This window comes from Anastrepha obliqua, chromosome 1, assembly GCF_027943255.1.
Source record: "Anastrepha obliqua isolate idAnaObli1 chromosome 1, idAnaObli1_1.0, whole genome shotgun sequence".
NCBI classification, from domain to species: domain Eukaryota; kingdom Metazoa; phylum Arthropoda; class Insecta; order Diptera; family Tephritidae; genus Anastrepha; species Anastrepha obliqua.
The window spans coordinates 165,705,890-165,720,547 of record NC_072892.1 but is presented as its reverse complement, the minus strand read 5'-3'; the positions used below and the strand labels follow the sequence as shown (position 1 = coordinate 165,720,547).

Here is a 14,658-nt window from a genome sequence, read left to right as displayed (position 1 = left end):
TTTGTTTTTTACGTACGGGAATAAAAAGAAGTCATTCGGTGCCAAGTCAGGACTATACCATGGACTATACGGATGACCCATTAATTCGATGTTTTGGGTGCTCAAAAATGCAGTTGTTTGAGCCGATGTATGAGAGCTCGCATTGTCCTGGTGAAGAGTGTTCTGTCTTTGGCGATTGGTTTTCCTACTTTCTTGGAAGACAACTGGCAAACAAATGGTTGTGTACCACTCAGAATTTACTGTGCTGCGTTGTTCTAGTGGTACGATTGCGACATGTCCAGTTTTTCCGAAAAAACAGGGGACCATTTGCTTGGAAGTGCTTCGTGCGCGAACAACTTTTGTTGGATTTGGCTCATCATGAAACACCCATACAGTCGACTGCTGTTTACTTTCGGGCTCATACGCGTAAATCCATGATTCATCACCTGTCACGATGTCATAGACGTGTTTCGAAGCCCCGCGATCGTATTTTTTAAGCATTTCCTTCGACAAATCGACACGAGTCTTTTTTTGAGCGATTGACAAATTGTGTGGGATCCAACGCGAACAAATTTTTTTGACAGTCAAATGTTTATGCAATATTGAATGTATGCTGGTCCCACTAATGCCTAAGATTGTCTCAATCTCACGATAGGTCACATGACGATCTTGCAATATCAGTTCGCGCACAGCATCAATGGTTTTCGGAACAACAACTGATTTTGGACGACCTTCACGAAATTCGTCTTGGAGTGAACTACGACCACAATTGAGTTCTCCATACCATCGATAAACACTGGTCCTTGATGGAGCTTCATTGCCAAAAAATGAATTAAGTTCCTCCATGCAATGTTGCTGAGTTAATCCACGTCGAAAGTTCTAAAAAATAATCCCACGAAAATGTTTCCGATTTAATTCCATTTTTGGACCGAGATGAATCTTTTAAGTTACTGTAAACAACACAAATAGCGCTGGTATTTCAAAACGTTCTGAGTACGTAAAAACCAAAAAATGTCAAACTTTGCGATACAGCTGTCAGTTGCCAGATTGCAACACCAGGGTTGCCAAATCCCGACATATACAAGGCACCCCTCGTACTATGTTTCTCGCTAAGGCGAAGCCGATCAGTCTCATTCCGTTGTCTGAGGATTGTTCGTGCAGACTGAATTTTCTGTTAGTTGGGCTAAAACCCCCCTCTCTCTTCCCACCATAGAATTGAAATCACCTAGTACGATTTTTACATCGTGGCGGGGACATCGCTCATATGTTTGCATGAATAATAAAAAATGTAATAACAATACCTCCATTGGTATGACAGACCAATTGATGTCTAGGCATTACCATGGAATTTTTTTAAGTTTTTCATACATTTTCTGCATAATTATAGCATAGCGACTTGTCCATTCATTGTCCGTTCAACATTCCTTTGGCACATAAGTTGTCAAAACTATGGCAAATATTATTTTTAGTTCCGTCACCTGTTTATAAAAATCAGCTTATGTTCAGAAGCGGCTTAGAAGGCGTATAATTTGTGGAAAAAAATCGAGTCTTACTCCTCTCAAGGTTGAATGCGCCACATTGCTGCCATTCTCATATTGTTGCTCTTAGCCAATTCGCAAAAGTTAACAAAATATACAGTAACATTTTTCATATTTTTCTTCTGTTGCCATTTCATTGTACATACCACTCATTCATCCATACACTCCCTTTAGAGCACCAGAAATCGCTAACCAATTTTGTGATGTTCAATTAAATATTTTGCTATTTTGCAATTTTCACAAAATTTCATTTGAACGTTTTTGGTATTCCCATTTTAACGATGCCATTTCAGCAAAACATAATGAAAGCAGACAAAGGGAGGGAGAAAACACTGCAATAAACTTACTATACCTGCCATTCATATGTTTGTATGTATGTAATCCCATAGCAAATGCCGGCATTGGGCAACAGCGGCGCTGACTTCTTCACAAAGCTAAGCTGCTTAGCGGATAAAAGGCGTAACTAACGTTAACGAAATGAGTGGATGCCAATGAACAGCATCACACTGTAGATGCCAATAAAAAATGAAACTAGAAAAAAAAAGTTATTGCCGTCATAAATAAAAACAATAACAACATAGACAAAAGCAAATGGTTTTTTCTCCAGCCAACATCGTAATTTTTGTTGCATTTTGTTTTTCTATAAAACGCCTTTTTTATTCAATCAATGATTCATGTTTTTTGTTGTACAATTTTGCTATGACATTAATAATAACTTTAAACTATCAATAACTTCAGAAAAGATAGACTTAGAGGTGTTCACATAAAAGTGGAAGATCCCTCCGCGTTTGTGCCGTAACTTCGGAGGTTTTACTCCTTTAGGTATGCGCAGCGATCTTTCAATCGGAAGTCTTTGCAATGCTAGCTGACCGTATAATTAACAAAAGGGGAGGAGGAATTAAAAAACCAGGGCCTGTAGTGCCAGCCAAGCCACTCTAAAGCCCTTAAAAACCGCTAGAATCTCTTCAAAAAATTTTCAGGAATGTAAGTTGAAGCTAAGCTCCGTTGAAAGTCGAAATAAGCCAGTACTTAAGTCTGTGCCGGGTCACTGCGAAATTCAAGACAACGAACTGGTTGCTGGGTTTGCGAACTGCGGTTCCTTATAGTGTCCGGAGCCAATTTAAGGCCAAGTATAGTCAAGAACAGTCAAATAGATCACGACATTCAGTAAAAAAACTCATGACAACCGCTAATGCAATACTGACACCTGCAAAACAACCAAGTTTTTTTGAAAAGCCCTGAGAGGCAGGTAGCACAATTCCTTCTCAAACAGTCGAGAAGTGAGTTGCGAGCCCTAAAGGGATCAGCTACAGAGCAGACACTATGGGGATGACATGTGGTCACCATAGGCATCGTCGACGATCCACTGTGTACAACGTATTTCGGGATGAGGATAATACAGAGAATTTTCTCTGACGCTGTTCACATTTCGCCAGACTTAGATGGTAAATTTTTCAGTCGTATGTATTGAGAGAGGAAAAGCTATATTCTCTTTTCTCGACGATTAGCTTCTCTTCTTAATTGGCGCGATAACCGCTTACGCGATTTCGGCCGAGTTTAACAAAGCGCGCCAGTCGTTCCTTTCTCGTGCTAACCGGCGCCAATTGGACACACCAAGTGAAGCCAAGTACCTCTTCCCCTGATCTTTCCAACACAGAGGTGGCCTTCCTCTTCCTCTGCAACCACCAGCTGGTACCGCATCGAATACTTTCAAAGCCGGATCGTTTGCATCCATTCGGACGACATGACCCAGCCAACGTCAACGTTTTTTATTCGCTGCGCTATGTCTATGTCCTCGTAAAGCTCACACAGCTCACCGTCCCATCGTCTGCGATATTCGCCGCTGCCAAGGTGCAAAGGTCCAAAAATCTTACGCAGAATCTTTCTCTCAAACACTCCAAGCGTCGCTTCATCGGATGTTGTCATCGTCCAAGCTTCTACGCCATACGTTAGGACGGGCATGATGAGAGTCTTGTAGAGTGTTAGTTTTGTTCGTCGAGAGAGGACTTTACTGCTCAGCTGCCTACTTAGTCCAAAGTAGCACTTGTTGGCAAGAGAGATTCTACGTTGGATTTCAAGGCTGACATTGTTATCGGTTTTAATACTGCTTCCTAAATAAACGAAGTCTTTTACAACCTCAAAATTATAACTGTCAACAGTGACGTGGGTGCCGATACGCGAGTGCGCCGACTGTTTGTTTGATGACAGGAGGTACTTCGTTTTGTCCTCGTTCACCACCAGACCCATTCGCTTTGCCTCTTTATCCAGATTAGAGAAGGCAGAAATAACCGCGCGGTTGTTAAGGCCGATGATGTCAATATCATCAGCATACGCCAACAATTGTACGCTCTTATAAAATATTGTGCCTGAGCAATGAAGTTCTGCGGCTCCAACATCAGGTTAAAGAAGTCACACAACAGCGAGTGACTCTGTCTGAAACCTCGTTTGGTATCAAACAGCTCAGAGAGGGCCTTCCCAATTCTAACGGCGCTCCTGGTGTTGAGCAACGTCATCTTGCAAAGCCGTATTAGTTTTGTGGGGATACCAAATTCAGATATCGCGACGAATAGCTAAGATTCATAAAAAAATCTAGAAAGTTTGCTGAGGAGTAATGAATACAATTGGACAAAACTGAAGTTACGTCATGTCCAACCGACTGTCGCAGATCCTCCTGTCATTAAGCAGAAGAGATTGTAGGAGGCTGGTTGGACTGATGATGGGCGAAGCACGTGGAAATGTTAGGCACCTCAAACAGCGCACTCTGCCCAGGACCGAGCATGGTTTCGGCTCTGGTGTCTACGTGGAATCCAGGGGGACAAAACTACACTTTGCCCTTGGAATGTACGCATCTGTGTTTCGAGCGAATTACTTCAACCTGCGAGCGAGCTTGGCAGAATGAGAGGGACTGGAGATGGACAAAACTGATGTTACCTGTCATGTCCGACCAACTAGCTCAGATCTTCATTAAATAGAAGGGGCGAAGCATATGGACATCTCAGACAATGCACTCTGCCCAGCATGTGGGCTTCGCTCGAATTAGCTTGAGGTCTTTGGCACTCATGTATTAAGAAGCGATCACTTTGGATCCTTGGCAACACAAGATATACTCAGGTTTCTTCGAAGTGCAGGTAGATTTGAAGAAGATTAGAAAATTAAAAAGGAACCACGAGTGCATAACAATGGACTTAATGTTGTCTGAGTGCTGTACTTGCTAGTTTGTCCAGACAAAAACCAAAAAAATTAATACGCACCCATTATTTTCCTTCGTAAGCTCTTAAATCCCAGCTGGTAGCTTTAAGTGCAATGGAGAATTTTGCCTGAGTTCTTGGAAAAAAATTCCGAATATTCAAAATTGCACTCCTTTTCAATGCACAAAATCTCGATTCATAGAGGCTTTCCGCCACTAGGGAAGACCAAATCGATACATTTGGTTCCAATAAAACGGCGCAACTTGGCATAGAGGGCACTTAGCCATCGATTTGTTGCCCTATTCAAACCAACATTGACGGCACAATAAATGCCATGAGATTATCTACCAGATTATAATAAAAAAAACATTCCATCAATATTCTTCTTTTATCATTTTAAGCTCTCAAGCTCTTATAAAAACACCTTTTAGAATTTTTTGGATACGCAGTTTTATAGCCAAATGAACTTTAGTACAACAAAGTGCAAGTTTCAAATATCTACACAATACCGATGATTTTTAGTAATTTTTCTAGTTTTCTTCGAGCGAGTCCATTAAAGGTGGCAATAAATTCCATATTTCATTTACTAACAAGAAAAAACTGCAAATTTTTTAATAAATCTGTAACGGAATTTAACGTAAACAAGCCAATAAGCCTAAAAGTATGCGCCGCATTTATAAAAAGTCACAATTTTCAAAGCTTAAGCATTTCCGCAACTGCTTCGTTTTAAGCTTTCGATGTACATAAATAAACAAAATACTTGCCGCTCGGTGGTTGTATGCTCACGACTACAATATAACCACACATGCCTGTATTATTCTTATTATGATTGATTATGAGAGGATCTAGCACTGCGACCTGAAAGTTATATTGTGCCCTCTTTATTTCTATTTATTCGCAGAATATAGCGGATAGAAGCACGTGTTGTTAAAAAATAAAATGGAATCTTCGAACGCATATAAAAGGCATATTTTGATTTTTTTTATAAAGGTGGTAAAAATGCAACAACTGCTGCTGCAGAAATCAACACTGTTCGCGGAGAGGATACCGTTAGTATAAGGACTGCGCAAAAGTGGTTTTCAAAATTCCGGAGTGGTAACTGCGACGTGGAGGATGCCCCGCGCCCTGGTCGTCCTGAAGTCTTTAACTACGACGCCTTGCTCGAAGTCGTGGAAGCTGAGCCAAATTTGACAGTCGATATGATGGCTCAGGGGTTAAATTCATCGTGTGGAACTGTTCACAGGCACCTGGTTCAGTTAGGAAAAGTTTCAAAGCTGGGAAAATGGGTTCCGCATAAACTTTCCGTCGCCAACCTTCAGCAGAGAGTGAATGTGTGTGCTCAGCTGCTGAAACTGCTTGAAAATGAAAGTTTTTTGAACCGTCCTTTACAATAATCCTGTTCGCAAACGCCAATGGTTAGATAAAGATGAAACACCAGAACCGACCCCTAGAGATGGCCTTCCCCCCAAGAAGATTCTCCTGTCTATTTGGTGGGATATGGCCAGTATTGTTTATTATGAACTTCTGGAGCCAAACCGGACAATATCTGCTGATTATTATTCCCATCAGCTATCAAACCTAAATGAGGCACTTAACGAAAATCGACCGTCTTTAGTAAATAGACGCAAAGTTTTGTTTCACCACGGCAACGTAAGACCTCATACCGCAAGGCAAACATTCGGCAAGCTGAACGAGCTCAGATGGGAGCTAATGCCGCATCCAGCATACTCTCCGGATATTGCACCTTGTGATTATCACCTTTTCCGTGGACTTCAATCTCATATGAGTAACAAGAACTACTCCTCAAAAGAAGCTATAAAAAAGGATATCGAGGCGTATTTTGGCTCCAAAGACAAACAATTTTTTGAGCAGGGAATTAAAAATTTGCCTAAACGTTGGGAAGACATTGTAAATAAAAGGAAAATATTAAAATTTGATAACTACTTATTCTGGCACTAAGAAAACACATATTTTGGATAATTTACCGACAATGACGTGAGCCGTCTGTCGATTTATCTTTCGTGCAAAACAATTACCTTCGGTTTTTTAAAACCATTCAAACTTTTTTATTAAGTAATCCCTGTACCCCAACTAGATGTGAGTGAATTGACAATATACCTGGTCGGAGAAATTGCCTACTGTTCTTTAGTGATGGCTCAAAGCTTGGCGATAAAGTTGGCTGTGGTGTCTACTGTAAGAAGCCAAAAGCAAGCGTTACGGCTCGTTATCCTGATCACTGTAGCGTATTTCTGAAAATCTCGCTATTAACGGGGTTGCTGACTGGTTAAGCAAAAAATGTGACAATCTTCAGAGATATCCAAGCGGCGATTAAATCTCTTAGTGGAGTCGTCACTAATTCCATCATTGCACGCAAACACCGGACGGCTCTTGACGAGAAGGCGGAATATTTGTGCATCCATTGTATATGGGTGCCAGGGCATAGTGATATATCAGGGAATTGTAAGGCAGACAAATTAGCGAGAGAGGGTGCCATCACTCGCCTCTTTCTTGGTAAAGGAATTGTAGGTATACTCTTCTTGACCTACAAACTGCGTCGTGCAAGTAGCTTCAGACAACACGAGATGGGTTGATAGTCTGACATGTAATTCTACAAAAATAATTTGACCAAATAATGACCCTAGGCGCAACTTAATCGGTCAAGAAAAAACGTCTCTATGTTACTTACTTTGATCACAGACCACTGTCTGATGGGTCGAGAAGCTCAAAAATTCAACGTACGTCATTTCGAGGAAGAGTCTGTCAGACATCTTCTTTATCACTGTCTAGCGTGGCATGCCACTGGTTCAGATACTTTGGCTCATCATTTCTAAATAATACAGATGACCTTAGGGATATAAGGGTCAGCCAGATCACTGCATTTGCGCAAAATGTTTTAACGAGGAGTGTCAGATAAACTGTTACTGTGGTGTCTAAGTGAGTTAGTTTACAGACCGACTGCCACTTCTACCTATTTAACCGTTATATCTAAAAACATATTTAAAAAAACGCAAACGAGTATCCCAATGATCATTTTCCCCATTGAGAATCTCAAGCAATTGTAAATCATTATGTAAATTTTCCGACGAAGACTTTTCTTTATTTTCTTATACTATATAATTGGATACAATCTTTAAATTAGTTTAGGTTAAAGCTGCCTATCATTAATTTTGATTGCGATAAATTCGGTAGATTGTCCCAGTATGATCTTATTTGCCTTTCCTCTACCTCCTGAATAAGGGAGGAGAAGTTACTCGTTTCTTGTTCACAAAGTGGTTCTTAACTTATAAATCAAGAGGCCGCCGCTTTTCTTCATAATTTATGTGTCATTTCGTTCCCTGTAATTCCTATGTACCCTGGAGCCTGAAGAATTCCCACCTGGTTTTTCTAGCCTAAGATATTCAACTTATCAAGATATTCCAGCACCAGTTTAGATATAACCTTGAAAAAGTTGACAGCCTTGCTTTCTGCCTGACTATCAGTTTTCATAGCTATACTTCCGTTGTTGTAGTTCCGTTAAAACTTAATGTGATCGCATCTTTATATTGCGTAGACTTTCACTTGAAAAATATTTATATTCTTGCCTAATGCTTTCGAGTATCTTTTCTCCGATCCAGAGAGAACTGCCCGTGCTTCTTTCTCAGTGAGAAATCCGTCCGTCTTCCATGTCATGACGTCCTGGTCTATCTTGTAGGTTTTAGATAACCTTTCCTAAGTCTTTTATTTCCCAATTCAGTATTAAAGTCTTTGACAAAATTCATAAATCTGTGGTTAGACCTGCAATGGCATATGCCTCAGAATGCTGTCCGCTGTCTGCTAAACTGGAGATGAAAGTGCTGAGATAGGCGTCGGGCGTAACAAAACTGGATAAGATAAGCAATAAGCACATCAGATGTAGCTGTCATGTGACTCCAAAAACTGAGAAATTGGTAACACAACCGCTACCATCAATGGAACGTGGCCGACCCTTTAAGTCCTGACTAAACACTATTAAAAACGATATACAGCGAAGCGAAGTCAACGAAGTGGCAACCCCGTCAAGAGACACCTCCTCAATTACGCCGACAAGATCCAGGGCAAAACGAACAGACATCTACTGAACCAAACAGTGCTTAGACATAAAAAAACGGCATTCATCGGGAGACTATCACCACCTTCTAGAGCTCCCGACCACCGAATGCCGTAACAGGAATCCAACAACCAGCTTCCCCGTGAGACCCGCATAACACTGGCACAATTACATTCTGGATATTGTAGCAGGTTAAACTCCTAATTATCCCGAATTGACCCCGACATACTAAACATATTTTCTGCATATGAAGCCACACCGCACAACACTAACCACCTTTTCACATGCCCCACTAAACCCACTCATCTAATACCCCTCTCCCCCTGGACCCAACCTGTCGAAACAGCAAGTTTCCTGGGCCTACCTTTAGATGAGCTAGACGAAGACGACCGGTGATACACACTACACTGACAGGGCTTAGTACTGCTGCTACAACAATAACAAAGGACAACCCAGGACCAAGTAACCTAGAGATTTCGTACGAGGAGGGCCGACCCCAACTAAGAGACAATGGTGAGGACAAAGAAGAAGAAAAAGAAGTATTGAAGTCTTCGATAAAACTGACCATCGATGGCAACGCGCCACATGGCAATGAGATCTCAGGTCCCGAGCGGAGTTAACAACGATATAAAAAAAGAAAGTTTTCGTACCTCAGCTTTAGAGTCGTCTCGTGCTTATCGACATAGACAATACATTGCATGTGAAAACTGTCCAAGGTGTCAAATCACTAAATCTAGGCGGCCATTTGAGCTCCTTGCTTCGTGAGATATGGGGTCCTAGGAACTTCGTTCGCAATAGGGTCATTGATTCATGTGCATAGACTTACGCCATCCATGTCATCAAATTTAAGCCATAAACAGTTTGTCATTAACGTTCACAGTCGAGGAAGTGTGGTCCGAAGAGTAGGCGAGCCCAAAGCCACATGAAATAGCGACTAGTTGTGGGAGCAATTTTTTTTTCGTGAGTGATATGTGGATTTTCAGCAATGCTCGATATGCATTTTGCGAAGAACTATCATTTTCATAAAGCGTTTAGAATAAAGTGCCAGGAATATGGAAAACTGTTAAATGCCCTTTTCAAGAGTAATATTACCTTTAAATTGCCATCAGCTCCTATCCACTCTGTTATAAGGCTCTCATAATGCAGGTTGAAGCTTCTGTGCCGCACGTTAACGAATAAAGTTCCAGTGGCTTCGTTGGATGGGTCATGACATCACAATGGGTTGTTTAGACCACAAATTACGTATTTCTCACGCCCTCCCACGCCCAATCCTGACCTACGGCTGTGAAATATGGACGATGAAAATGAATGAAGTGGACCAAATAGCAACATCCGAAAGAAAAATTTTGATAAAAACATATGGGCCAATCCAGTTGACAGACGGCAAATATCGTAATCGATACAACCTAGAACTTGAACACCTTATAAAGGAGCGAAACATCATAAAATACATTAAAGACCAACGGACACGTAGAACAAATGCCAGGGCAAAGAGCACCAAAACGAGCCTTCAAGAAGCAACCGTATGGGAAGCGAACTAAGGGAAGATCAAAGAAAAGATGGATAGATTCGGTTATCGATGGCTTCAAAGAGATGAACATACGAAACTGGTGGCAATTGGCAGCGGATCCAGAAATCTGGAAAAGATAGTTGTGGAAAAAGTGGTCCACCCAGGACTGTCATGCTAAGAAAGAAGAAGAAGGATTATTTTAGGAGCAAAGTCCATTCAGCGCTGGTTGTTTGAATGGCCCGCATTCCAAAGAATGAACTCCAGATTGCGGTGGAGCCAGTTCTAAGAGAATCTAAACAGTTAAGGTAGAATCACGTTATAGGGGCTGTTTGGGCTCATAAAAAGATTGGGGCTATTTAAGAACAAGTGGGGAATTGCTTAGGGACATTTTTCTTGGGCGCCACAGTAAATATTTGTGGCCACCAACTGAACTTCTTTTAAGAGCAGCCTTTCTGAGGTTAGAGATGTGACCGGGAAATCTATTTTTTCTTGTTTTCACTTTATGAAAGTTTTATCTATACAAAAACCGTTTTAAAAAATTATAAAATTTATTTGGTTTATTTCTTTCAATAAATTAATATAAACTATTTGTGTGTAAATGGCGCATGAAAGATACGATTTGTGACATTCGCATGATTCAGAAGAAAGTATTTGTACAATACAAAGATTGGATAGAAAATGCATGAAATAGTCAGAGAACATGGGAACGCCTTAAAAACTAACTCAATACTTGAGAAATCCTTAGTGCATTTACTTCTTCTTGGCCGGCAAGTATTTGTTGGCTGGCCCTTCATAATTGGCAGCTGACTGGTAGTTTTGCTGGAAGAAAGATGACTGTTGCTGTCCAATACTGCCACTCAAATTCGCAGCACCACTAGAGACGGAAGTAACCGGAGCAATACCCTCATCGGAAATGTGAGTGGAGCCGCCTAGTGAATCGTATTGAGCTTGGATTTCCTGCTGGGCGCGTAGAGCCTCTTCCTGGGTCTTATATTTAATGAAGTATACCTCAGGTTTGTGCGACTTCTGTTGACCTTGAGCCTGTTGCAATTGCTGTTGCACCTCAGACAAGTCGGGCTTCTTCGACAGCACATAGATAACGGTCTTCTCTTCGTTAGCATTCTGAGCACGTTTCAAAGCGGCAGAAGCCAATTTGAGATTTTGAGCTGGGGCTTTAATAAATACAATGCGATAGTTCTTGCGGATAGGTACATTATCCAGCTGTGAGCCCAAATCAAGCTCCTCATTGTCTTCGGGAGCCGAGTGAATGTAAATATCTTTGCTGATGATGGCAGTTTGAGGGCGTGGCTGGAATGATTGGATATTCGGTTGTTGGAAGTTCGGTTGTTGGAAGTTCGGTTGGAAACCACCCTGACCGCCCGACGAGAAACTTATTGGTTGTGATAGTTGAGCGGCGCCACCAAAGTGAGACTGCTGCTGCTGCACTACTCCCTGTTGCTGGGCAAACTGTTGTTGATGGCTATGGGAAAATGAGTTTCCTCCAGAGTTTTGCGCAGGGGCGAAATAGGATTGTTGTGGTAGCTGTGGAGCTGCCGGTGGTGCCGGTGGTGCCTGTGGCAATGGAATCTCAACTCGTGGTGGCTGCAATGGAATTGATGCCGGCTGTGGTAGTGGTTGTGGTGGTGGTGCGTTGAATGATTGCAAAGGAGGCGATTGCACGGGTGAGTAGATGTTGTTCTGTTGTGGTGGCGCAATGGGCCCACCAAGTGGAGCTGTTGGTTGTGGACCGAGTTGATGATGATGATGGTGTTGGTGATGGTGCGTAGCTGGTGGCACAGCGGGCGCCAATGGCACCGATTGTGGTTGTTGGTATTTGTAACCAGGTTGAGCGCTGACTAAAGCCAGTATGGTGAAATACTGTAAGGAAATATTGAAAATTATTCACTCCAAATCTTTTATATCAATTTATGATACCCACCAATGCAAGACTAATTGACTTCATCTTTGATTTGTTCAAATAATTTGTGGTGCTGCGATCTTCCTTACTTTCTCTGACAAGTTCCAGTGTTTGAATGATACCAATCTCTGAACCAGTTAACGCTTTTATAGATGGTCAACAAATAATCAAAATGCTTCTCAACAAATTGAATTGATTCGCATTTGCATGAAGTCACCGATTTGTAGCTTTTTCATATCCGTTATTGGTGGTGTCGTGTGAGTATACGCAATCTACGCAGCATAGCCAGCGCCCGTGTGACCTTTGCGTGCAGCAACAACAAAAAAAACTCTCACATAACAAATATTAGCAAATCGCCCAAACTGGTCAGTGCGTATTAAAATGCATCCTGCTTAGCATAAGGTCGACAGTCTGTCTGTCTCGTATTACCTAGCCGATTATCTAACTTACACACCAAACGGGTGCGCACAGCAGCGCCCATGTAAGGGGCACACCAGCAGCCAACTGTTTAACGGCAAAGGTGTAAACAAGTTTTCTCTATTTCTCTATTTTCATTGCTGGAATTATGAAATGGCTAATATGTCACTCGTTGTTAATTTAAAGCAAAATTATTATTGTTATTTTATAGTCTTCGTAACAGCTTTTTATTAAAAAGACACACAAACAAAGTAAAGAGATAAAAACTCCACACAGCAAACGCACAATCGACATCGAATGGCTTTCAAACAATTCTAATTTGCATATATCCATTCATTTCTTCTTCACTTTTGCTTTCTTTCACTTCAGCTGCATTCAAATGTTTCACCCCACACCGCAGCACTGCGGCGTTGTGCCCTCAGCAACATCACCAAAACGACCATTAGCCATATTTATAAGCACAAAAGATGCCCATATCAAATTATAATAAAACAACGGGCATTGTGGCCACAATTGGGCGTTTCACAAAAAATTAATTGTATTTTTCCCATCGTACGCGCACAATGGAGAAGGCAGTTCCACTCCCAGTTTAAACACATTTTGACATTTCGTAGTCGTAGAGATGCCAGTAGCAGCGCTAAATGTTAATCCCGGGGGCATATTTTTAATGAAGACCCGGTAAACCGGGACTAGCGCCGGGACATAACTTTCTTGAATTCAACTGTTGCACTTTATGTTTTAAAAGCAGCTATGAATTATCTTAAAGTTCTCACACCTTTAAATTAAATCATACAGTGTGACGAAAAAGTTGTGTTATTTTGAACTAATTTGTCCTGCCATAAGTTCTGTTACAAGTTAAGTCCGTCTCTCTATCCGCAAACTAGAGTTTGAGAGTCGTGCTAGAGCAATCTTTCCAAATAGGCAGGATTGCATCGAGGGGAAAATCTGCATCGAAGTTGCACCACTGTCTTCACTGACGGTTCCACGATGGAATTGGGAGTCGTAGCAGGGGTTTTCTCTAAATCATCCAATTTACCTATCTCCTTTAAACTGCCGAACTCTGCTAGTGTTTTTCAAGCAGAAGTCTTTGCGATCTTGCAGGCATACGAAAGGCTTAAGGAACGCGGGAGCGAGGGAGATATTAACATTTTCTCCGATAGTCAAGCCGCGATTAAGGCTCTGACGACGCCATGGTGCAGATCAAAATTAGTAAACTCCTGTAAAGAGGAGATCAAATCACTTGGGTGTGCAGGTAACATTTCTCTGATCTGGGTTCCAGGACATAGGAACATAGAGGGAAATGAAATTGCTGATAAGCTTGCCAGGAAGGGGACTGGACTGGCCTCAGAGACCTCCTAGCCGGACATCGGCATCCCCTTGACGGTTGTTAAAGGGGAACTGCACAAATTATTTCTCAGGAAAGCGCAGAAAAGATGGAGCTCCATTTCTTCATGTGCTACTTCGAAAACCCTTTGGCCCCAATACGATATACGAAGATCTCAGAAAGTTCTTTGGACTCCTCGCCATTCAATTTCCAAACTCGCAGCTGTGTTTACCGGTCACTGGACGATCGGCACACACGCGGAAAAGCTAGGTTTACCATTTAACCCCCATTGCAGAAGCTGTGGGGACTTTTCAGAGAAGGAGACCGTTGAGCATTTTCTCTGTAAATGTCCGGGTTTGGCAGCTAGAAGGCTAAGGTCACTGGGAGCTCCTTTTTTCGACTGCCTGGGGCAGTGCGCCAACCTAAATCCAATCAATCTTCTCCATTATATCAACAGCTCTGGTTGGCTGTAGATATCTGCCTGTTGGAGGTCTCATAATGGTATCAAAACGGCGCTTTAGTGCTACTTGAGGAGTGCCAGATGCACTTCAACCATTTCACCTACCTACCTAAGTCCGTTGTAGATATGTAACTATAATACTTTTTTCAATGACGGTATTTGTATTTCATCACAAAGGATGAACTAAAATTCTTCGTCTAAGTGGGCTCACTTTTTGGGCAACCATTATAACCTAACCTAACCTAACCTAATTTTATT

General features: G+C 41.7%; 1 protein-coding gene across 1 annotated transcript; it reads right to left on the bottom strand.

Moving 5' to 3' along the window:
- Nucleotides 1-10,878: 10,878 nt before the first annotated feature.
- Nucleotides 10,879-13,045, bottom strand: LOC129253455 (espin). The gene is made up of 2 exons (XM_054891833.1): nucleotides 12,221-13,045; nucleotides 10,879-12,159 (listed from the first exon to the last, which is right to left on the bottom strand). The coding sequence occupies exons 1-2, from the start codon at nucleotides 12,242-12,244 to the stop codon at nucleotides 11,032-11,034; spliced, it is 1,152 nt and encodes a 383-aa protein (XP_054747808.1). The 5' UTR covers nucleotides 12,245-13,045; the 3' UTR covers nucleotides 10,879-11,031.
- Nucleotides 13,046-14,658: the final 1,613 nt, after the last annotated feature.

Coding starts and splice junctions, on each gene's coding strand:
- LOC129253455 (XM_054891833.1), bottom strand. CDS start 12,244: ATGAAGTCAATTAGTCTTGCATTG. Junction 12,160..12,220: donor AGTCAATTAGTCTTGCATTG/GTGGGTATCATA, acceptor ATTTCCTTACAG/TATTTCACCATACTGGCTTT.